The sequence below is a fragment of the Colletotrichum truncatum genome, assembly GCF_014235925.2.
Source record: "Colletotrichum truncatum strain CMES1059 chromosome Unknown Contig_0001, whole genome shotgun sequence".
Classification (NCBI taxonomy): Eukaryota; Fungi; Ascomycota; class Sordariomycetes; order Glomerellales; family Glomerellaceae; genus Colletotrichum; species Colletotrichum truncatum.
This window is the reverse complement of record NW_027222398.1, coordinates 2,278,675-2,299,548: the sequence shown is the minus strand read 5'-3', so window position 1 is coordinate 2,299,548 and position 20,874 is coordinate 2,278,675. Positions and strand designations below refer to the sequence as shown.

Below are 20,874 nucleotides of genomic sequence, written 5' to 3'. Positions count from 1 at the left end.
CTCCCAGGTTCATTGGAAATTGCTCCTCCTCTAATCTTTCTCGAGAAGCAAGAGGCAAACATTCGACAAGATGCCCGCGTATGTTATTCACGTCCATGATCGCGTCGCCACCACCAGCTAATAATTACTGTACTGCAGCCCGGGCGACCAACACAGCAACTGGGAGAATCCCTTCGAGGAGCCCCAAAAGCGTATGAGCGAATACACGGCCCAGGAAATTGCGACGCTTCAGAGCCGCCTCGAGAAGCAGCTAGGCCCCGAATACATCTCCGCGCGCGCCGGACCCTCGGGCCAGAAGGTGCACTACATTGCTGCCGAGAAATGCATCGCCCTCGCGAACGAGGTGTTTGGCTTCAATGGCTGGTCCTCGTCTATCCAGAACATCCAGGTCGATTTTGTTGATGAGCACCCGCAGACCATGAAGATCAGCTTGGGTCTGTCTGTCATTGTCAGAGTCACGCTCCGCGACGGTACCTTCCACGAGGACATTGGCTACGGACATATTGAGAATTGCAAGGGCAAGGCTGCTGCCTTTGAAAAGGCCAAGAAAGAAGGTACCACGGACGCGTTGAAGAGAGCACTCAGGAATTTTGGCAACGTGTTGGGCAACTGCATTTACGATAAAGATTACCTTTCCAAGGTGACCAAGTTGAAGGTCGGCCCAACAAAGTTCAACGAGGGCGAGCTACACAGGCACTCTGATTTTGCCGCTAAGAAAGACGAAGGCAAAGCCCCGGCGCTACCGCCGGCGGCCATCAAACAGGAGACTACGGCGGATTCCCTTGAGGACCTATTGGGGGGTAAGAGATTCCATCCAATATCTACACTTATGGCGACTAACACACCAAAGACTTTGACGAGGCAGACTTCGCTGTCGTGGAGAGTGATCATCCAGATGAGGTGGTTCTTCCTTCAGCACCCACCGGCCCAAACGATAGGGCCGGCAGCGTTGCCCAGGCACCTGTTCCTCAGCACATGCAAAACTCCAACCGGCCCCTGGGTAGAAGCACATCAGCAGGAAACCTAGGACGACCCCCTCAGACACCGAACCAAGCACATTCGCGCCCTCAACCCCCAGCAGCCTACGGCAACAGGCCTCAAGCCCCGAACCATCCGCGTGCACCTGCAAACCCTACAGCTCCTTCAGCACCCTCAGCCCCGCCAAATAACGGCAATATGGTGACACCGGGTGGCGGCAACCCCGCCGAGCCCATTGCCTTCTTCTCTGCACGTGCTGTACAGCAAATCCCTGACTCTGCTCTGCAGGGGACCAACGCTGACACTCCTCTGATGATGCCAGCCGGGCAGCAAGCCTTCAATCCCAAGGCAGAGAGCCCATCCATACGAAAGACCCCCGGCATAGATCACTCCTCTTCAAAGCCTCTTTCGAGGACCGGTCAACACGTTCCACCTTCGACACAGCAACAGACCGAGACATCCAAAGGTTCGGGGTTTACACCTGTTAGGCCGGCAAACGCTGGTCCCGCAGGCGCCAGCATGGCAAATCCGCAATTCAGCCAGGCACGCCGTATTGGTGCCCCGGGTGGTCCCGGTAGTCCCCTAGCTAACCGTGGTTCGTACCGTCCGCCAACCATGAAGCGACCACTTCAGCAGGACAGCGGTGCAGGAAGGCCCGCCCTAGCGGACGTGTCGAATAATGGCACTACGACTACTCCTGCTGGCGGAGTTGCACTTGACCCCAAACGGCAGAAGATGGCATAAACTTGGGGGGGTTTTAGTAGAATTATATTAGTAGTAGGGATGACTGGTAAAATGTGTGTGCGGTTCTGACTGTAACGCCCGGAGCTTTGGAGTCTTGTTCGATCAGGCCAAGGGGCGTATCATTATATAAGGAGTTTTGGGCGTCTGGGGGAGGCTCGAGCTAGGGACTCTCTGGTTAACAGTAGAAGAGATTACGAAATGACACGAACAATTTCACTTTGTCCATTATAATGAGTAAACGAGTATTTCAAGTGTTTGTAGCCGTATTCTTGCCGTGATCTGTACGATAACTGATTTATAAGTGAGGCTGGCCTAGAGCAGCTGCATTGGGCAACCGACTCACCCACCGTCCAGTTGGAAGTAAGAACGTGTTGTGTGGTGCGCCTGTGTGGTCTCTCGACTTCCAGATCTGGAAGTCGAGAGACCACACAGGCGCACAACCCCGGCTTTTACGTCAGCTCAGTGTAGGTGATTTCGCCAGGGGGGCAGGGGTGATTTATGCATTTAAGTTGATGCTCTCTCCCATGATATTTTTTTTTCCAAATCTCCTTTTCTCTTTCTTCTTCAAGCAACCAGTGGTCGTTTTCGAGGATATCTCGTTGGAAGACATCTTGTTACGTCGGCAACTAAAGGTTTTGTTGCTCGCAACGGACCTTGACGCGTCTTGGGTAACGACGGACTCTCGACTGGGCTCCGGTGGGATATCTCGGCGAGAGCTTTTGAGCTGGACTCACTGTACCACTGGTCTGGACATTTGACATCATGGGAGGCCGTAAGGATGCCGCGCCGCGTAACTACACGTCTACAATGTCTGACGGGGACTTGGAGAGTTACGCTTATACTGGACGGGCCCAGGGCGACTGCGACCTTGGGTCTCAAGTGTGTACTTTTCAGATGGGCATAGAGAGTTGCCCTGTACATGGCCCCAAATACTATGGAGGAATTCCAAGTCATTCTGGAGATGGTATTGGATACTATGTGATGTCAGCCCCTTCCTTTGGCGGAGGGGCTTCGTCGTCTAGAGCTGCTGGCAACTACAGCCAGGGACATGCAAGGCAAGAAACTGACTTGAAGCGCAATGCTAATGTTTTTCGGGATTCTAATACTAACCCAACTGCCCCTGTTGATAACCGGGGCAAATCTTCCAAATCGTCTCGAAAGAAGGCGCATGCGCGAGGTGTGTCAAGACCAAGCAATGTGTGCGAAAGAAAAAAAGACTGACTCAGAAAACCTAGATCGATAACCGCTCAGAAGACTGGAATCTTCAAGTTATGATCGGTTGCGCGATCAGTCAGACAAAGCTAATACGAGCCTCTGGGCCAGACTTGGTGACTGGGGTGTGGTTGCTTGGGGAAGGGGTAGGGGGTGAGGGGGTGATGATTTTCACGTTTTTGCTGCGCTCAATCCCGCTTCAGTAAGTATTATTTGGAGTCCGGGGTTCGATTGTCTGGCGGGCGATTGTAGAAACGTCGGATCGTTATGGAAAATATTTCATTGGCTGGATTCGAAAAGCTTGCAGTCGACTCTTTGCTGGTCCGGATAGACCTGACTAACCGGTATTGAGCGTGGCGTCATAGACTATTTCTTTCGTGTAATGGTTGTTCTTGCTTTTTTTTTTTCGATAGACTGGTAGTTCATAAATGATTATAGTTGATTCCGGGAGGGTGTGTACTCTTAGAGGTGAGGTGATTGCTGCGCGGTTAGAACTAAACGTGGAGGATCTCGGACTCCTGTCACGTACGGTACACGACGCGGTGTTCTGGTTTTCCCAATCTTTGGCGCATCCATGTTTCTTACCTGGCAATGATGGAGTGACATAGGCAAGATTTTGAAATGATCACTAACACTCGCAGTTGCCTAAACTGAAGGGCTCAATTTTAACGGCATAACTTACTAAACACTCACATCACGACAAATTTCAAATACTTCATTGACCATGAACGTCCCAGGAGGCATTATACACAGCCAGTTCAAGTCTACAGCTTCCCAGTAACACCATACCTTGTGAGTTCAGACAGTATTCCCCAGAAACTCTTCCAACAGCCTATTCGTCCCTTCTGGGTCCTCCAGCATGACCCAGTGTCCCGTGTCAAGCACCTCAAACTGATACCCAGCCCTCGCCCATGGCTTCGTCATCTGGTCCTGAATTCCAGGTAACGTCATCTCGTCTCTGCCGCAGCCGACCACCAAGACGGGAACTTCAAGCTCCTTTTGCATATCCTTCTCATCATCCCACGACAAGTTCTCCCTTAGGGCTTTATACCAGTTCGTTGGCCCCGTCCATCCACCCTCTCTGAATAAAGCAACCTTGTCCCGGAAGTAACTGCTACCCTCTCCACCAAAGAAATGCGTCTGCGCGATGCGCCCTGAAGCAACCCACTCCCGCGCCCTACCCGGTGGCCCAAGGTTCGCAGCCATGACCTCTGGCGATGCATGCATGAGTGACACCACGCTCTCAACATTCTGGTCCATCAGCGCCACGTCCTCGTCATCCGTGAAGAGATCCCAGTAACGAAACCTTTCCTCCCCCGTCATCTGCTTCGTCATGCGATTGATCATCTCCACGTCGAATTTCTGGCCAGGGGCGGCGTATCCCACGTCGAGGAACACTAGTCCCGTGAACCGAGAGGGGTGAAAATGGTACAGCCTGCTGAGAAACCAGGATCCAAGGTCATGGCCTACGCCTACGATAGACTTTATATCTTCTGCGTCGAGGACGGCAACGATGTGCGCACTCATTGCACGCCAGGTGTACTCCCGGTGGTCATCCGGCTTGGAAGTACCACCATAGCCGAGGAGATCAAGTGCAAGAACTCCATAACCGCGGGAGGTGAGGTGTTCAAGCTGTGGGGAGAAGTCGATTGCTGTAGAGGGGAAGCCGTGAAGAAATAGTGCGGTTGGAAGGCCTGGTCTAGAGGCTTTGGAGTAGTAGTATTTGTACGTGGCTGTGGGGGAAATTTGGAGGGTTTTGGGAGGGATAGACAACATGATTGTTGTCTCGATATGTGGATCTTTGCGATGGATTTCGGCACACTTCTGTATGCCTAAGACTGCGTGAATGGTGCAGAATAAACAAATAATCAATACAGTAGTCGCGAATTTAAGGTATAATTGGTATGATTGATGATACCTTACTGTCCGGTATCGACAATCAGGGGACAATGGACGCTCTTTGAACCTTTATCGGTGCACCAAAAGTCTACGAAATGTCTCCGAAGCTTACTAAGAATTTACGTAGAACAATAGACTACCAACACACCTTGTGCCTCTACTACATCCTACCAAGACAAGTAGTTTAGGATTTTTCGACGATCATTAGGAGGAAAATTTACTACTTAAGTTGAATGATGTTAAAACCGGAAATCGATAACCGAACCACCGAGACCTACGGTGGCTAACGACTTCCTCTTATCTCTTAATATTCTAAACCACTTCTCTCCCTCTGTCTTACCGACCTTGTCGAATAATATGCCCCAAAGTAGAGATATGAGCTGCACTACCTGCCTCTTTTATGGTCTGGGGCTTGCGTTAGAAGGCCGACTCAAGTTCGCCAAGCACCTATCTACTCACAAGAACTCAGATGCAAGACAATCTCGGGGCCCCCAAAAACTCATACCATGATTGGATCCTCGGTGTCTCGCTTCATGTACGTGGAAACAAAGTTGTATGCACCTGTACAGAGAAGGCGCTAGACTTGCATCCGGGTTATGTACAATGAGAGGTCAAAAGTCTGTTTACACCACATAGTGTTCACCTAAATATCCACTATTTGAAATTCTATTAAAAATCAAAACATAAATATTATTAAGATATTCTTATACAGTATATACTTTATATAATAAATAATAATATCTATTATTTATATTCTTATTTTATTCTTTTATTACTAAGTTATAAAGAAATTAACTTAAGGTGTTTCTTAGTACTATAATTATAGTGGAGTATAGGGAAAAATACAGTTTTTTTAATACTGTTTTTACTAGTACTTCTACTATAATTCTAAATTCTAAGTTTTTAATGATTTTTAAAAAATTATTAACAAACAAAAATACTTAAAACTAATAGACTAAAATCTAATATATAGTCTTAATATTATATTATAAAAGCATGTTTTAAATAAATAGTTTTATTTTAAGTTTTCTCGACGGATTACTTACCCAAGCTTTAGGTGGGCTAGGGTGAGGCACTGTATAGGTGTAAACAGACTTTTGACCTTTAGTTGTAGCAGGGCAAAAGGGTCTTTTTTTCTCGGCCGAGTTCTGCTCGTGTAGATCGTCTGCAACTTTAGGCAGCTACAAGCGGCTTGTCCCGACACTGCAGGATGTCGTACTGTTCGTATTGGGCAACTCGCTGAGGAGTATAGCCGTATAATGGTGTGCGAATGGCGAACGGCGAACCGCAGCATGCACCCTCCACCTCCGATCGCGACCTCGATCAATGAGCTGTGAACACGGCAACGTATTGAAAACCTTGGTGGATTTGCCGACAGAGATGATCGAAGATTTTCGCGGCTTGTCTCAGTGTGATAGCATGACACAGCTTGCATGTGAAGCAATCAGGACGTTTGTTTGGTATATGACGACTGCTTCGAGATGTGGTCTCGAATCATACTCGATGAATGTCTCGACAGCTCTGGCTCGTCGTTCTACAGTCGTACAGATCTACATTAGCAACGTTACAGTTGCAATTTTTGGTATTCCTTGGTAAATATCCAAGTTTTCGTCATCGTCCTTCTCAATCTTCTCATAGCCGCCCCCGTATTGCTATTTCCTATATGTTCAGCGTTCGACTCAATCCACTTGTGCATTCAGACCATACTTGCTCAAGTCGTTGACCCAGCACAGGAAACAAAAAACCGCACCTATGGCGTTAATAAGTCTCATAGGGCAGTCTTTAGGCTCGCTCGGGGCATTCGTACTTCTTGCAGTAGCATTGGCGCTGACCTCCCGCATAATCTACAACTTATACTTCCACCCCCTATCCAGATATCATGGACCATGGTACGCCGCATCGTTCTCAATAGTAAATGCCATCATATCAGTCATTCAACGCGAGCCACAGTGGATGCTCTCGTTGGCAAAACGCTATGGAAGTGAGTTTTGTCTGCTTCTCAACTACAGTCTCAAGTCCCCTAACAGCCAAAGCCGATAAACCAATTCGCATCGCACCCTCGCTCCTCTTGTTCCCACAATCTGCTGCCTTGAAAGACATCTATTGGGATCCAAAATGCAATACCAAGACTCGTTTCTACGCGACCGGCGCCCTAGGACCGCCCCATCTCTTCACGACACTTGACGGAAACGAACACAGGGCGCTCAGAAAAGCCCTCGGTGGGCCCCAGGTAACTACCCCCCTACCCTTCAGCAGTGAGTATCATGGTTGACAAAGGGGCTTCAGTGGTCGATAGGAGGCCTGAAGAACAACTGGGAAGCGCGTTTCGACTCCCACATTCAACTCTTCGTCCAGCGCATGACGGAATTTGCCCTGAATAACGAGCCCGTCATGCTTTGTGACAAAGTAGCGTGAGCACACTCTCTATGCACTTCTCATAACGTCTACTGACGACATCATCAGTCAATTCGCTGCCGACATAATGACCATGGTCTCCTTTACTGACACCTGGGGATTTGTTGCCAACGGACGTGACGAGCGCCACATGCTCGAAAGCTTCCGTAAGGGCACCCCCATGTTCGGCTTCGTTGGCCGGTTCCGCTGGCTGCGCGACAGAGTTAACAGAGTATCCTGGGGACATTTGTTCCTGCCTAGCGTAACTGACAACAATGGGATGGGTTACTTAATGGCCCAGGCCGACAGGCAGGTAACAGAGAGAGAGGAGCGGATAACGAATGAGGGTTTCTCACAGGAGAAGCCTGATTTCATGCAGCTGTGAGTTGCTCCCGTCCTACTGCCTTTTTGGCTGTTCCACAACTAAAACCCGTGGAATAGTTGCATTGAAGCACGCGTCAACGGAGAGCCTCTAACCGCATCTCAAAAGCGCGCGCACGTCACACTGTTGATACAGGCCGGCGCCGACACAACCGGCACGGCGCTCGGCTGCACGCTGCGCTTCCTTTTGAAGAACCCCTCCGCCCTTGCCCGTGCCCGGGCGGAGATTGAAGCTGCTGATGAAGCAGGGCTTCTCAGCGCAACGGTCCAATACGAAGAGACCAGGACGCATCTACCGTTTTTCGTGGGGTGCATTAAGGAGTCGCTGAGATTGAACCCACCTGCGCCGAACCTGTTCTCGAGGCTGGCGCCGGGACCTGGAGGTAAGGTTGTGGACGGGACATGGGTACCCGCAGGCGCAGAGATGGTAAGCAACTCATACGTCGTGCAACGGGATCCTACACTTTTCGCACCGGACCCGGAGGTTTACCGACCGGAGAGGTGGCTGGAAGAAGCCAATACGAAGGAGACAATCAGCGAGATGGAGGCTTCTATGTTTGTGTTTGGGATTGGGCCCAGGGTGTGTCTGGGTAAGGAAGTCTCAATGATGGAGATGTATAAGTTGTTGCCTGAGGTGAGTTTCGCTGAGCTGTTATGATCCTCTTTGATGTGAGCGCGGCATTCTAACATCAGTCACCTGTAGATTGTTCGCCGATTCGACTTTGACATGAAGCAGGAAGGAAGGTATATAGTGTCTGGAGGCCTTGCGTACAACGAGGACTTTGAGGTACAGCTACGTGTCCGTGGGTAAGTTGATTTGGGGATTGTAGCTGCGCTGGGTGTTGGAACGTCGCTTTCGCAGGAGGCTGGCTTAAGAATGCTGTTGAACACGGAAGTATCAGGCAATTTGTTGCAATTTATCCATTTGCCTCGACTAGAAATATATGGCGATGAGCGCTTCTTGCAGCTTTTGTGTAATGTTGTATTTACCACCCTCAGCACCTGCTTCAAGCAGTATATGCGTGTAAGTCACAATTATAAGTGTCTGTATAAACTGCAGGGTAATATTATCTGCCCAGCGTCAGTAACAGCCCCTAAATGTTAGGCTTTTTGAGTTATTATCTACTGTGGTCGATGGCATTCGCTACGGGTAGACGGATACCGGCATGCGCGGACCGATGCATTGGAATTACGTTCAATAGTTTAGCACCCACGTCTACGCAGCCACCTTCTGGCCTACACGAGTTTGCCCCAAGACGGGTCCAGACCGCGTTCCTTTGTGGCAGTCATCAAAGAAAGTTCGGAACCACGTGGCGCCTCTTGGCATCGCCGTATGGCTAACTTAAACTAATAGTGAGATAAAGGGAGACAAGCCACCAGAAGTAACTGTAAACCGTTAGTCCCAAAAACGCAGTGATGAGAGAGACTTTGTTTCGTGGTTCAAGCTTTATCGCCATGGTATTTTGTGTTGGGATGCTACCTTTTTCCCAGCTATTGCTTGAACTGCCTCACGCTACGGGAGGAACCAATTATCTGATCAAGGCTTAAGTTATTTGGCGAAGCTGCCGTATTTGAGGCTTTTCATAGTGAAAATTAGTGCATCGAGCTTCAAGGCATGTGAATACTGAGCGAAATTCAAGGAGCGTGGCCTGTGACTAGATATCTAGAGCAAACAAACTTATGGTCTTCAGGTCCAGTATCCTCATGACTTGGAAACCAATATCACTCTCGTTCATTCTCAATTGTTTCGGTTGCTTGATATTTTTCGTTCATTTCTCTATCTAGACTATGCGCTCATTAGCCACAGTACCAGGCATTACGCTGGTACTCGCAGGGTTGGGCAGCGCTGCGTCTACCGTCAAACGCGATCTGCCCGTTGTCATTAGCAATGAGCTACCGAATGGATACAGCTACTTGGGTTGCTATTCCGACAATGTTGCCAGTCGACAGCTATCCCTGGCTAATTACGTCGATGACGGCAACATGACCCAAGAATCCTGTATCCGCTTCTGCCAGGGCAAGGGCTTCCCTTATGCTGGTGTTGAGTACAGCTCCGAGTGCTACTGCGGTTATACCTTGAGCAGAAACACCGAAAGCCAACCAGATACAGCATGCAACTATCCCTGTACCGGCAACAAAACTGAGGCCTGCGGGGCTGGCGATAGACTCTCCGTCTTCAACACAAATGCTGCTGTCAGCAAGCCGAATTTTAACCCCGGTCCACCAGGATGGAATTCACTCGGCTGTTACAACGACAACATCAACAACAACAACGTCCAAAGTCGTGTTCTTGGTCATCGCTATGGAGTTGCAGCTGGCGATAGCTTCATGTCTGTTCTGCAATGTACCAACGCCTGCCAGGCCGCCGGCTATGCCTACGCTGGCGTTGAATATTCCACAGAATGTTACTGCGATAATCAGATCCTGAGTGGTGCATCTAATAGCCAAAGTGGCTGTAGTATGCCGTGTTCCGGTAATAGCTCTGAGTACTGTGGTGGGCCAGACCGCATCAACATCTACCAGTCTACCTCCACGCCGAAAAGCATAAGCACTATTCCGAATGGTTGGACCGCTCAGGGCTGTTTCAAGGACAATGTCCTCGGCCGCGCTCTTGTTGTTGGCATGCCTGTGCCTGGTGGACATGCTGGGACGACTGTGGGAAGTTGCATTACTGCTTGTGCTTCTGCAGGTTATAAAATTGCTGGTGTTGAGTATGGTCAGGAGTGCTGGTGTGATAACCAGATCCAAAACGGAGGCCAACAAACTCTTCCAAGTGATGGTTGCAACATGCCCTGTCGCGGCAATACTAACGAGCTTTGCGGTGGCTCTAACCGACTCAACGTTTATGCACAGATCCCACTGAGCTCGCCAATCTCCTCGAGCACCACTTCGTCAGCAACTGCGAGCTCTTCTTGGACCTCATCGTCGGTGTCAAGCAGCTTTAGTACTTCTACTGTCAGCGCAACTTCCTCATCTAGCTCCTCACTCATCACCTCGTCTAGTTCGTCTAGCTCGTCGTCAACCACTAAGTCTAGCACGTCATCAAGCTCTTCTTCCAGTGTAAATGGCTGCTTGCCTGCTCCCAGTTCTTCCTCCACTAACCCCGGATGCGTTGCAAATCGTAAGTCCTCCCTACAATCAAGTTCTTGGTGACCTTACTAACGAGTTTGAAGGTAATGGTATGTGATTTGCACTTTTTGTTTCGTATATATTCATTGCCTACGCCTCAGCTTCTGGCTGTTCCCGCCTGTTGTCGAGTCGTGAACACAATTCAAGTCGGCATCGCGAAGCCGTCCTCGATATCACTTACTAACTCATGGTTTCTCATAGTTGCTGGAAACATTCTTACAAACCCGGGGTTCGAATCCGGATCGACAGGCTGGGAAGGGCCTGGTTCCCTACTGAGTATCGTTTCCAACGGCTATCAAGCATCAGGTTGCTCAGCTCTGTAAGCGCTCCAAAATCCATCATGACTGGAGGTTCTCGCAAGTTTTGTTTTTCTAATTTTGTGCCTATAGTTCTGTGGTTTCGGTCAACGGGGGCGGCGTATTTCTTCAGCATAGCCGCACAAGCATACCCAATTTCAAAAGTGAGAACCGCTATCTCATAACACTTTATGTTGGGCGGCCGGTTGATGCACCGACGACGGAAGTTTCTTTCTATTTGGAGTGGGAGAAGGGAGGTCCTATCACTGCCAACACGCGTAATAGAATATGTGGCGCTTGCGATTTCCCCTGCTCCGACATCACCATAAGCCATGGGAGATACAATCGGCATCAGTTTACCGTCGACGGGGGGTACCTTGAGAATATTCCCGGCTCTCTGGGGATCGTCATCTCCTGGTCTGACAGTCTTAAGGAAAGGCCTGCGGTTCTAATTGACGATGTGTCAATCGTACAACTATGATAAAGATTTGCGTATCCGCCAACTGGCCACATGTTTATAATACCAATAGACACCTACCGCGTCTTCTTGCTCCTAAACTTGGTGTGCTTTGCGCTAGCTTTCGTTAGTTCGAGTCACTCTCAACGTTCACAAAGATTCGAACATCAGCTAAGGTGGTATATAGAAGATTACTGAAGTAATATATCATTTTTTGAGCCCGACGGCAGTCGTCGCTGTCTGAGAAAACTTGAACCAGGGATGGACGATAGGATCCATCCTGCATTGGCGGACATTCCATAGATGGGCTACTGTTCCGTTCAGCCATTTTGCTTTTCCCAGATTTGATCATGATTACCCAAATAAGAGCAAAAGTTCTATCTGGACAAGCTAAAATAGGTACCCTGGGAAAGTCGAAGACGCTCGTAGTTGAGGGCAATTCAGCTTGTAACAAGGTGTTGACTAGAAACCATTTGGAGTGGATGACGATATTCTCAAGGGAATGTTGTTGGGCTTTGCGGGGATTAACTGATTTAACAAGGCACTCGTGTTACATAGCGAAGAACGAATAGTTTAGGAGGTAGTAAGAATTATAAGCTGATAAGCAATTTTGACATTGAATAAGTGACATGAGCGTGCTTCGTGCCACTCATCCAACGTCACTCTGCCTTAGGTCGCAGACGCCACTGCGTAATCCCCCATGCACCACGCCGCATCACTAATTGCATAAACCCCGTTCCAACGGAGCCGACCCTAGAAGCTCCGATCCACCGACCGAGCGACCACTCTCCATTTCGTCACTACTTCGTCTGTGAGGCGCAAACGCACGCGAGCGAGGACCCTTGACGCCTCTATTCATTCCCTTCCCACCCTTCCACTTCCAACCCTCTTTTTTTTTCTTTAACCTTTCTTGTGCTGTTTCCCTTGCTGCGCTTCCAATGATACCAATTCCCATCGCCAATTGAATCTTGTTATTTCTAAACTATACGGAGGGCTCAAGAAAGCATGAGGCATGCTCCTCCGCCGGTTCCAACCCGCAGCGGCCCGTCCCCTCCGCTCCGGCGCGATCCCACCACCTCAAGCGCAGCAACTGCTGCAGCTCCGAACCCGCGCCTTCACGACCTCGCGGAGTCTTCAAGATGACGCCGCTTCGCTGAATTACTATGAGATCTTGAAGGTGTCGCACAATGCCTCGCCCCCCGAGATCAAAAAGTAAGATGACACAACAGTCAAAGCTGATATATGCTCTGATCGTTTCCTGGGCCAAAAAAAAGGGCTGACCTTTCGCAACCTCCCCAGATCCTTCTACGCCCTATCCAAACTCCACCACCCAGACCATAACCCCAACGATCCCAACGCATCCCGCAAGTTCCAAGAGATAGCAGAAGCGTATGCTGTCCTTGGCACACCCGCAAAACGAGCATCCTACGATCGTAGTCTCCCCTCGGCCGCCCGTTCGGCCCACAGGCACGGCTCATATCACAGTAGCACCGGCCCTGCCGGTGGGCGTCCGGCGTCAGGCCTCTCCCGGAGGAAGACGACCTTCCGCGGTCCGCCGCCGAGCTTCTACAGGTCTGGAGGATGGGGCAATCAATCCGCGAAGCGGAGGGAGGCGCACGAGAGCAACACTGGCCCCGGGGCGACTGGTGCTGAGCAAGAGCGTCCGGGTATGGGTTTCGGTCAGGATCCGTACTCCCATACGAGGCATGCCGATGTGGGGCATTTCGATCGGCGAGGACACACCAAGACGCAGCAGAGTCAGGATTCGAGGCGCGCCCATAGAATCATGGGGCAGGAGGTGACGATCGGGGCTCAAGAGACGTCAGTGGGTGCCTTCTTGGCCGTAAGCGGCGTTTTGTTCTTTTCGTTTTTCATTCCGTACATGTTGTTTGTCGGGCCACGTCGGAACAAAGATAAGAAGTCATGAAAGACGGAGAAGTGGTGAAAAGACATCATTGCTAGATATGAATCGCATGAGAACACACATTTACTTCACTTCACAACATCATATTGCCATGTGCATCAGGTCATGTCCCCGTCGATCAAACTCAATTACTCCCCAAGTAATCTACACTAGACAGGAGCCTCCCGAATGAATGCGGCCGAGGAAAGTAGATTGAAAATCTTCCCGTCAAGAATACACATAAGCGAAAAAGACTTAGCCCTCGAAGGTGAAGCTGGCACCGAGCTTGTGGGTAGCCTGGTCAAGCTTCTGGGTATCAAAGGAGGCACCAAGACCCAGGGTAACACCCTCGCGGAGGAGAACGTTGTAGGCAAGGGCGGCAACACCGTTGTTGTTGACCTTGAACTATACGCGGACCTTTGTTAGAAAATATTCTCAGGTGAACACGGGGATGCGAATACGAACCTTGGCGAAGGAGACGGGGTCGATGCGGTACTTGCTGGCAACCTCGAGGCCGACGTTGTTGCCGGTCTTGGAGTTCCAGGTGGCCTTGGCACCAGCCTCAACCTGGCTGTTGACCTTGTGGTAGTAAGAAGCAGCGAAGACGCTGAGGTTGTCGCTGGCAGTGATGGCAGCAGAGTAGGTGGGGGCCTGGTAGCCAACAGCGGCGGCGTAGCCGGTGACGGAGGCCTTGTTGACGTCGTAGCCGGCGGAGGCACCAGCCAGGAAGCCCTCGTGGCCAACGACGGCGTCAATGTTGGCAGTGGGGCCCTTCAGGAGGTCGAAGAAGGCACGGCTGTGGAAGTTGGACTGCTTGAAGGTGAGGTTGAACTTGGCACCCTTGTTGGCGGGCTTCTCGGCGGCAGCGGCAGGAAGGAAGGAGAAGACACCCTCGGCCTTCAGGCCCTTGGCAAGGCTGTCAGCGAGCTCGACCTTGGTGTCAAGGGCGGCAGCGGTGTTCCAGGTCTGGGTAAGAGTGAGGCCTGTGCGAGTGTATAACATTAGCAACTGTGCGAAACCAGGCTGGACGCTTGCGCCGAATGACACAGGACTGCCGTAAGGCTTTCCGTATATTCGGCCCAAGCTAAGATTTAAGCGCTTCAAACGATGGCGGGTGATTGCTGTACCAGTAGCCTTGTCGGAGTATTTGCCCTCAATCTGGATGGGAAGCATTGATTAGCTGAGGTAATTCTAGATGGAAATGGCGCGACTTACAGCTCCGTTGGTGCTCTTCTCGTGGGAGGTCTTGCCGGTGACCTTGAAGGCAACGTTGTTGGGGGTGTTGCTCTTCAGCTCGAAGGTGGTGGCAGAGAGGTGGTAGAAGTCCTTGTTAAGAAGCTATCGAGGGCCAATGTTAGCTAGATGATTTCTCACCGCGAACAGCCTCGGTCAGGAATCAATGAGCCAAACAGCTCTTGACTTTTTTTTTTTCCGCCGGGCGTCCGCGAATACCCGATGGAGGGTAGAGGGGGAGAGGAATGGGAAAGCGCGTACGTCGTTCGCCGACTTGGCGATGTCTCCGAAGTTAGGAACAGACATGATGGCTGGATTTGAGAAGAGGACTTTGGGGAAAAATTGAGTTGACAATGGGAAACGCGTGAAGGTGATGAGATGCGACGAGCGAAAAGGCGGGATGCAGGTGTCCTTTCAGGAGATGTTCTGCTGCTGGGGGCGGAGCTGTTCGAGAAAATGTTTTGGTTGCATCAATTGGTTGACGGGGATTCCCGGCTCAAGTCGGACCGGAGGAGCTTGGTTGTGACGGGTCCGCGCTAGGACGGATTAGGCCCCACGTGGGGGAAGTGTATTGGTTTGTTGGGATTGCAATGAGCTCAGATGGGACGTTCGTGGGTAGGTAACAGCGAAGAGGTGGATGCTGCTGGCTGCGGTCGGGGTTGCTTAATGCGACCAGCTGTGTTGCTTGGTTGGTCGGATTGTTTGCGTGAGGTAATTAGAAGTGAAGACGGTGAAAGCTGGTTGGAGAGAGGTTGTGTAGTTTAGCGGTGTTGGAATCCCTCTTCTATTTTCTCATAAACAACGCATGTCAGGGAGGAACTGGCGGTGGAGGTTTCCTTCCTTCTACATTCTGTTTGCTCCTGCCTACCATGTAACCACTACTTACGGGCGTCTCTTGCTTCTTGTCTCAATACAGAGATATAGAATTACTGAATCACTGCGGGATGTTAGTGGGCCACTCGCCAACTCACTCCCTGACTCAAAGGCTCCGTCCTGGGCAATCACTCACTGTCACACACAGGGCAGGAGCAACCTGGGCAAGTGGCTCCTGACGGGGGGGACCTAAGGTTGGGGAAGGCACCAGATTGCCGCATCTTTAACCCCAGAAACCCAACTCGTGACAAGCAAGGCCCCTCACTACAGACAGAGGGGGTCTCAGGGGAGGACATTTCCATACAGCCCCTGGTTGTTGGTCAGAAAGACGGAGATCCCAAAAATACAACGAACACATTGCAATCAGCAATCACGACCCATGACATCGCAGCAACCTAATTCATTTTTTTTTTTCACATCAACCGACTCAATTGAGACTCTAAATCTTGTTGAGGTCTACTATGTGGTCCAAAACCCAACCAAGGACGCCTCTACCTCACCGGCCCGCATTGACGTAAATTGCTAGGATACAGGTATCTCCCTCCGATTTTAATTGCCCCTTTATGCGCTTTCATATTTTTGCTGGTGAATGGAAATGGCTCTGTTATGCAACGGGTTAGCAACTGGCAAGGTCCTCCTCTCTTTCTCAAAAGATGGGTACTATGTGACTCACCTGCCACTGGGGTCTGTCTGCTGGGACCAAGTGGGGGTCCAGCGCATGACGGTAGAAGCGCAATGCGGCGGGAAGTGCTCGTCAAACATAAGACGGTACCAGTAACTGTCAAGTCAAAAAGTGTCAGCGCATTTCTCAATATTCTTCCGGGAGATTGGACGGTACGTACGCCTCCTTGGTGTCGGGAATGTCGTTGCCCCATTCGGGCTTGGGGTTCTTCATCATCTCGTCCGTCACTTGGATCTCGGCGTTGTCCTTGAGCGCGTCGATCCACCCGTAGCCGACACCGTCCGAGAACTGCTCCTTTTGTCTCCACAGGATGTTCTCCGGGAGGTACGGCTCCGCGCTGGGGTCGTCCGAGGTGTCGAACGCCTTACGGAGAATGTACTTCTCGATCTTCTCCTTAGTAATCATCTTATCCTGAGGGTCGATGTTCATGCACGTCTCGAGGAACTGCCAAAAACATGTCAGCATAGATTTCTTTACGCCGGATTAGTTCTTATCACTCACCTGCTTGTCCAAGAACGGCACGCGAGCCTCCAGACCCCAAGCAGAGGTCGACTTGTTGGCACGCAGACAGTCGGCAAGGTGCAGGTTCTTCACACGGCGAACAGTCTCCTCGTGGAAAGCCTTCCTGTCGGGAGCAGCGTGGAAGTAGAGGTAACCACCAAAGATCTCGTCACTGCCCTCACCACTGAGCACCATCTTGATGCCCATAGCCTTGATCTTACGGGAAAGGAGGTACATCGGGGTGGAGGCGCGGATAGTAGTGACATCGTATGTCTCGAGGTGGTAGATGACGTCGGACAGGGCGTTGAGACCGTCCTCAATCGTGAAGGTCATGACGTGATGCTTGGTACCGAGGAACTTGGCCACCTCCAAAGCAGCCTTGTTGTCGGGCGATCCAGGAAGACCAATGGAGAAGGAGTTGAGCTGGGGAAGATAGGTGACTGTCGACAGCTTGTTGTCGTCGTCGATACCGACCATACCGTCACCCGTCTCGGGGTTCTCAGTCGAGGAACCTGCCTCGCCGTTGGCTTCCAAAGCCGCCTTCTTCAAGCGAAGAGTCTCTCTCTGAGCGATCGAGGCGACCAAACTGGAGTCCAAACCACCAGAAAGCAGCACACCATACGGCACCTCGGCCATGAGTCTCTTTCTCACCGACTTCTCCAGAGTCTCGCGGATGGCCTTCAGGTCGACGGGAGTATCGGGGACTCTGGCAGGGTCCCACCATGTAGGCTCGAAGTATCTTGTGGTCTTGCCGGTAGCGGAGTCGAAAACGTGGCCGGGGGGGAAAGCCTCAATCTTGTCGCAAACGCTGTGCAGGCACTTCAGCTCGGAAGCGAAGTAGACGGCATCAGGCTCTTTTGAGGACCAGCCCTGGTACAGTGTGGTGATACCGATTGGGTCGCGAGCAGCGATGGTACGGTCCTTCTTCTTGTCGTACAGAACCCACGAGAACATGCCGTCGAGGTGCTTGGGGGCATCGATATCGTACTCCTCATACTGTCAAAGATGGTTAGGGCTTTTGAGTTCTTGCCAATTTCGACGAACGAGGTAGGCATGAGTAACACACCAAGGGAATGACGACTTCGCAGTCGGAACCAGTCTTGAACTGGTACTTGTGCTTCAGGGACTTGCGAATCAAACGGTGGTTGTAAATTTCTCCGTTGACAGCGAGGATGATGCTCTCATCGTGGTTGGTAAGGGGTTGGGCGCCGGACTCTGCGATTGAGATCAGCCATTGTCATGGATGCATTCGAGGGGTCACCTACCGACGCCGACAATGCTGAGACGCTCATGGCACAGGACTGCAAAAAATGGTCAATTGATGAGGCACTGACAACTGCGATTATGAGCGACCTACTTGTGTGGTTGGCAATAACGTTACCGCCTAGGGGGGAAAACTTGTTAGTCTACTCTATTTGGCTCGCGAACGACCGATGTCGCGCGGTGACTCAGACTCACTCCAATCGGGGCCGCGATGGCGGATACTGCAAGATAGAGAGTCAATTGATGCACCTGGAGATTTGAGAGAAGTTTACTCACGCCTTAGCCAGCTTCAGAGCCGTCGGCTTGAATTTTTGGACGTCGGGATGACTATGCGCAAAGAGTCAGTTGTGCTGCTCACATGAAATCATGGCGGGGTTCTGGGAATTTTTGGAGGGGGACCTCAATTGCCCCTCCAAAGTGCCGATGTAGGGACAATCTTGCAGGCTGGGCGGCTTACCGGTGACAGGCGAAGATACCACACATGTTCGCGGTCTCAAGCTGTGATTGTGTTTGGGTTGTGTCAAGAGGAAAACTACGAGTCTCAAGAGTCAAGAGGCAAAAAAGGTATCTCGGGAGAATAAATACAAAACAAAGAGGTGGGAGGCAACGGGAGAAGTGTGGGAGCGGGAAAGAATTATGACTCTTCTTGCGCTTCACCCATTTTTTTTTTTTTTTTCTGTTCGGTTTGCCGCAACGGCCCCAAGTCTCTTCTGATACGATGACATCCCTTGCCCCTAGCACCTCGCTCGCCGCCGTCGCCCAGCGGCCAGCACGTACAAGAGGCCCGGGGCGTGAATTAAGATGAGGTACTTAAACCTTCCCTGGCTACTACTACGACGTAGTACGTATGTGAGTTGGGTCCCACGTCCCTCTGGTAAAAGTGTCTCCAGAAGGAAGTGCGCCACACTAATACCAGACGCTACGCTAGTGTAACACAGCTCTACCCTGGGCCGATCTCGGCTCCTACGATTGGCGTCCTGGCCACTCAGCGTCCTTCAGTCTTCGAATTACCTAACCTGAGAGACTGATAAGAAACTGGACAACTCCCTGCTGACCAACAGGAACTCTGAGTTGATGTGGTACTCTTATTTCCAGAGAGCCACCACATGGTGCCACGGCGACCGCAAACCTTTCCGGCATGCAGGAACAGGTGCGACAACGGATAGATGCTCACATCTAATTGTCCAGAGTGCTGTCAGAAGAGCAATCTGTCCATTGCAGCGCTGGAACGCGAGCGTGTCGAAACTGTGTGTCTTCACTGTTTGGTAATGTGCACGCTCCCATTGAGTCTTCTACGTGCCAGACTTACTCGTCACCGCCGGCAGGGTTCCAGGTATCTTGCCAAGCAAGCTATGGTGGAGGCATGCCCCTCCGAATCCTAACCTACTATGAGCCCGGGACACTTTAGTTCCGTCTTGACATACCCACCAGAACGGCTGGCGGCGGTAATATGATGCGCCTCCCACTACGGACTGACGGGTTGGGCCCCACCATTGTAAGAGTCACTGCCCGTCAAGGACATCTTGAGAGGGGCAAACTCATGTAGTAAGTACGCCGTCGCGAGAGAAGTTGCGATAGAAGCTTTTATTCTATGAAAGATTAAAAGTTTATGCCCATCCCGTATTTGCCCCTCTGATCTTGCCTCCCTCCAAATCCATCGTGTAGCGTTATCGACCTGTCCAAAGCAGAGAAGCAAACCGCATGGTATTCCCTAAAAACGCCAAAACCATGCCCCCGGGCATGACGTTGAGACTTCGTGATTCTATTTCCCCAATGCTACCAGGCACGTCTAGGGCGCCGGGTTCTCTCGCACAACGCGCTTAATTCTCTTCTCGTACTCCGCCTTATCCTTCTTGAAGAGACTGTAAGCCTCGGCCTGGGCTGGCGATTCCGGATTGGGGTCATCCAGCAAGTTTTGAATTCCAAGCAAGATTTGCTTCACCGTAATGGCGGGCTTCCAGGCCTCCTCCTCGTTGAGAATCGACAGGCAAACGGTGCCGGAAGGGTATACGTTCGGGTGAAACAGGGGAGGCACGAATTTACCTGCGCAGTCTTTGTCAGTTTGGAAACCTGAGCATCGTAGTCTTTGGTAACTCACACTTGGGAGGCTTCGTGGGGTATTCTATTTGTTTGGCACATATGTCAGCAAAGGCTTGCCACGCGAGATTATACCGCTGTCTCCGCGCAAGTCAACGTACCCTCGGGGAATGTGATGGTAAGCTTGAACAGGCCGCCCTCCCAGATCGTTTTCTCCTTCCCTGGAATGCCACATTCCCACACCTTAAGGTCTAGAGTGCCTTGCGCATTACGTTGAGGTTTGGCGAAGAAGCCAAAGGGGTGGTCCTTTCGCCACTGCTTTCTGGGACAAGTTAGCGAAAGATGGGTAGCAGTGATACGAGAGAAGGTCGTACCGCTCTTCCTGGAGTCTGTTCTGGCACAGAGACATCGCGGAACCAGCTGTATTGACTACGACAAATTAGGATGGTTTGTCGACAACTAAAATTGTATGTTGCGAGTGCCTCGCGTGGGCGCAAAGATGCGGACAAGACGTGGTGGTGATGCACAGTTTTGTTACTGATCGCGTGCACTCTCGGTAGCGACCCTTGCAGTTGAAGTTGCGTTATACCCGCCGTAAAAGCAGAAGAATTCGACAAGATCGAGAGAACTTGTACGGGGACTTGGATGTTTGAGCTAAATCTGTAGCAGAGCAAGGCTTCCACGATAAATTGCGAGGTAAGGCGTCGCCTCACTTCACACTTGCCTCAATGGATGCAGCAGCCCGCCTCAGTTGGAAAGCGGTGGAATTTTTTCGGGGTCTTTCCCCCCGGTACGTACCTCGCGTGGCTACCAAAGGAAGGTGCAACATTGTGGTACCCTCATCAAAAGGTCGTGCCTTCCCGCAGAAGCTCAGGGCACCTGAAGAGGGGCA

The 20,874-nt window shown here is 51.1% G+C and overlaps 8 protein-coding genes across 8 annotated transcripts; 4 read left to right on the top strand and 4 right to left on the bottom strand.

Annotated features, from left to right (window-relative positions):
* Positions 1–70: 70 nt before the first annotated feature.
* CTRU02_200570 (recombination protein rad52) lies at positions 71–1,722 on the top strand (the record flags this gene model as incomplete). Its single annotated transcript, XM_036718579.1, has 3 exons — positions 71–78; positions 139–800; positions 851–1,722. The coding sequence occupies 3 exons, from the start codon at positions 71–73 to the stop codon at positions 1,720–1,722; spliced, it is 1,542 nt and encodes a 513-aa protein (XP_036589579.1).
* Positions 1,723–3,732: 2,010 nt separating this feature from the next.
* On the bottom strand, positions 3,733–4,710 carry CTRU02_200569 (putative epoxide hydrolase; the record flags this gene model as incomplete). The annotated part of the gene is made up of 1 exon (XM_036718578.1): positions 3,733–4,710. One exon carries the CDS (start codon positions 4,708–4,710, stop codon positions 3,733–3,735), a length of 978 nt encoding a protein of 325 aa, XP_036589578.1.
* Positions 4,711–6,585: 1,875 nt separating this feature from the next.
* Positions 6,586–8,266, top strand: CTRU02_200568 (cytochrome P450 monooxygenase; the record flags this gene model as incomplete). The annotated part of the gene is made up of 5 exons (XM_070203712.1): positions 6,586–6,814; positions 6,867–7,063; positions 7,120–7,244; positions 7,297–7,608; positions 7,669–8,266. 5 exons carry the CDS (start codon positions 6,586–6,588, stop codon positions 8,264–8,266), a joined length of 1,461 nt encoding a protein of 486 aa, XP_070062294.1.
* A 1,130-nt stretch (positions 8,267–9,396) lies between these two features.
* CTRU02_200567 (copper radical oxidase) lies at positions 9,397–10,761 on the top strand (the record flags this gene model as incomplete). The annotated part of the gene is made up of 2 exons (XM_036718576.1): positions 9,397–9,901; positions 9,923–10,761. The coding sequence occupies 2 exons, from the start codon at positions 9,397–9,399 to the stop codon at positions 10,759–10,761; spliced, it is 1,344 nt and encodes a 447-aa protein (XP_036589576.1).
* Positions 10,762–12,502: 1,741 nt separating this feature from the next.
* CTRU02_200566 (Chaperone protein DnaJ) lies at positions 12,503–13,417 on the top strand (the record flags this gene model as incomplete). The annotated part of the gene is made up of 2 exons (XM_036718575.1): positions 12,503–12,702; positions 12,790–13,417. 2 exons carry the CDS (start codon positions 12,503–12,505, stop codon positions 13,415–13,417), a joined length of 828 nt encoding a protein of 275 aa, XP_036589575.1.
* A 231-nt stretch (positions 13,418–13,648) lies between these two features.
* On the bottom strand, positions 13,649–14,932 carry CTRU02_200565 (outer mitochondrial membrane protein porin; the record flags this gene model as incomplete). Its single annotated transcript, XM_036718574.1, has 4 exons — positions 13,649–13,798; positions 13,859–14,551; positions 14,609–14,731; positions 14,888–14,932. 4 exons carry the CDS (start codon positions 14,930–14,932, stop codon positions 13,649–13,651), a joined length of 1,011 nt encoding a protein of 336 aa, XP_036589574.1.
* A 1,128-nt stretch (positions 14,933–16,060) lies between these two features.
* On the bottom strand, positions 16,061–18,428 carry CTRU02_200564 (asparagine synthetase; the record flags this gene model as incomplete). The annotated part of the gene is made up of 10 exons (XM_036718573.1): positions 16,061–16,100; positions 16,173–16,277; positions 16,342–16,625; positions 16,683–17,678; positions 17,749–17,897; positions 17,948–17,983; positions 18,040–18,066; positions 18,141–18,166; positions 18,222–18,272; positions 18,403–18,428. The coding sequence occupies 10 exons, from the start codon at positions 18,426–18,428 to the stop codon at positions 16,061–16,063; spliced, it is 1,740 nt and encodes a 579-aa protein (XP_036589573.1).
* Positions 18,429–19,734: 1,306 nt separating this feature from the next.
* On the bottom strand, positions 19,735–20,391 carry CTRU02_200563 (sumo conjugating enzyme; the record flags this gene model as incomplete). The annotated part of the gene is made up of 4 exons (XM_036718572.1): positions 19,735–19,988; positions 20,044–20,067; positions 20,144–20,304; positions 20,357–20,391. The coding sequence occupies 4 exons, from the start codon at positions 20,389–20,391 to the stop codon at positions 19,735–19,737; spliced, it is 474 nt and encodes a 157-aa protein (XP_036589572.1).
* Between the last annotated feature and the right edge of the window lie 483 nt (positions 20,392–20,874).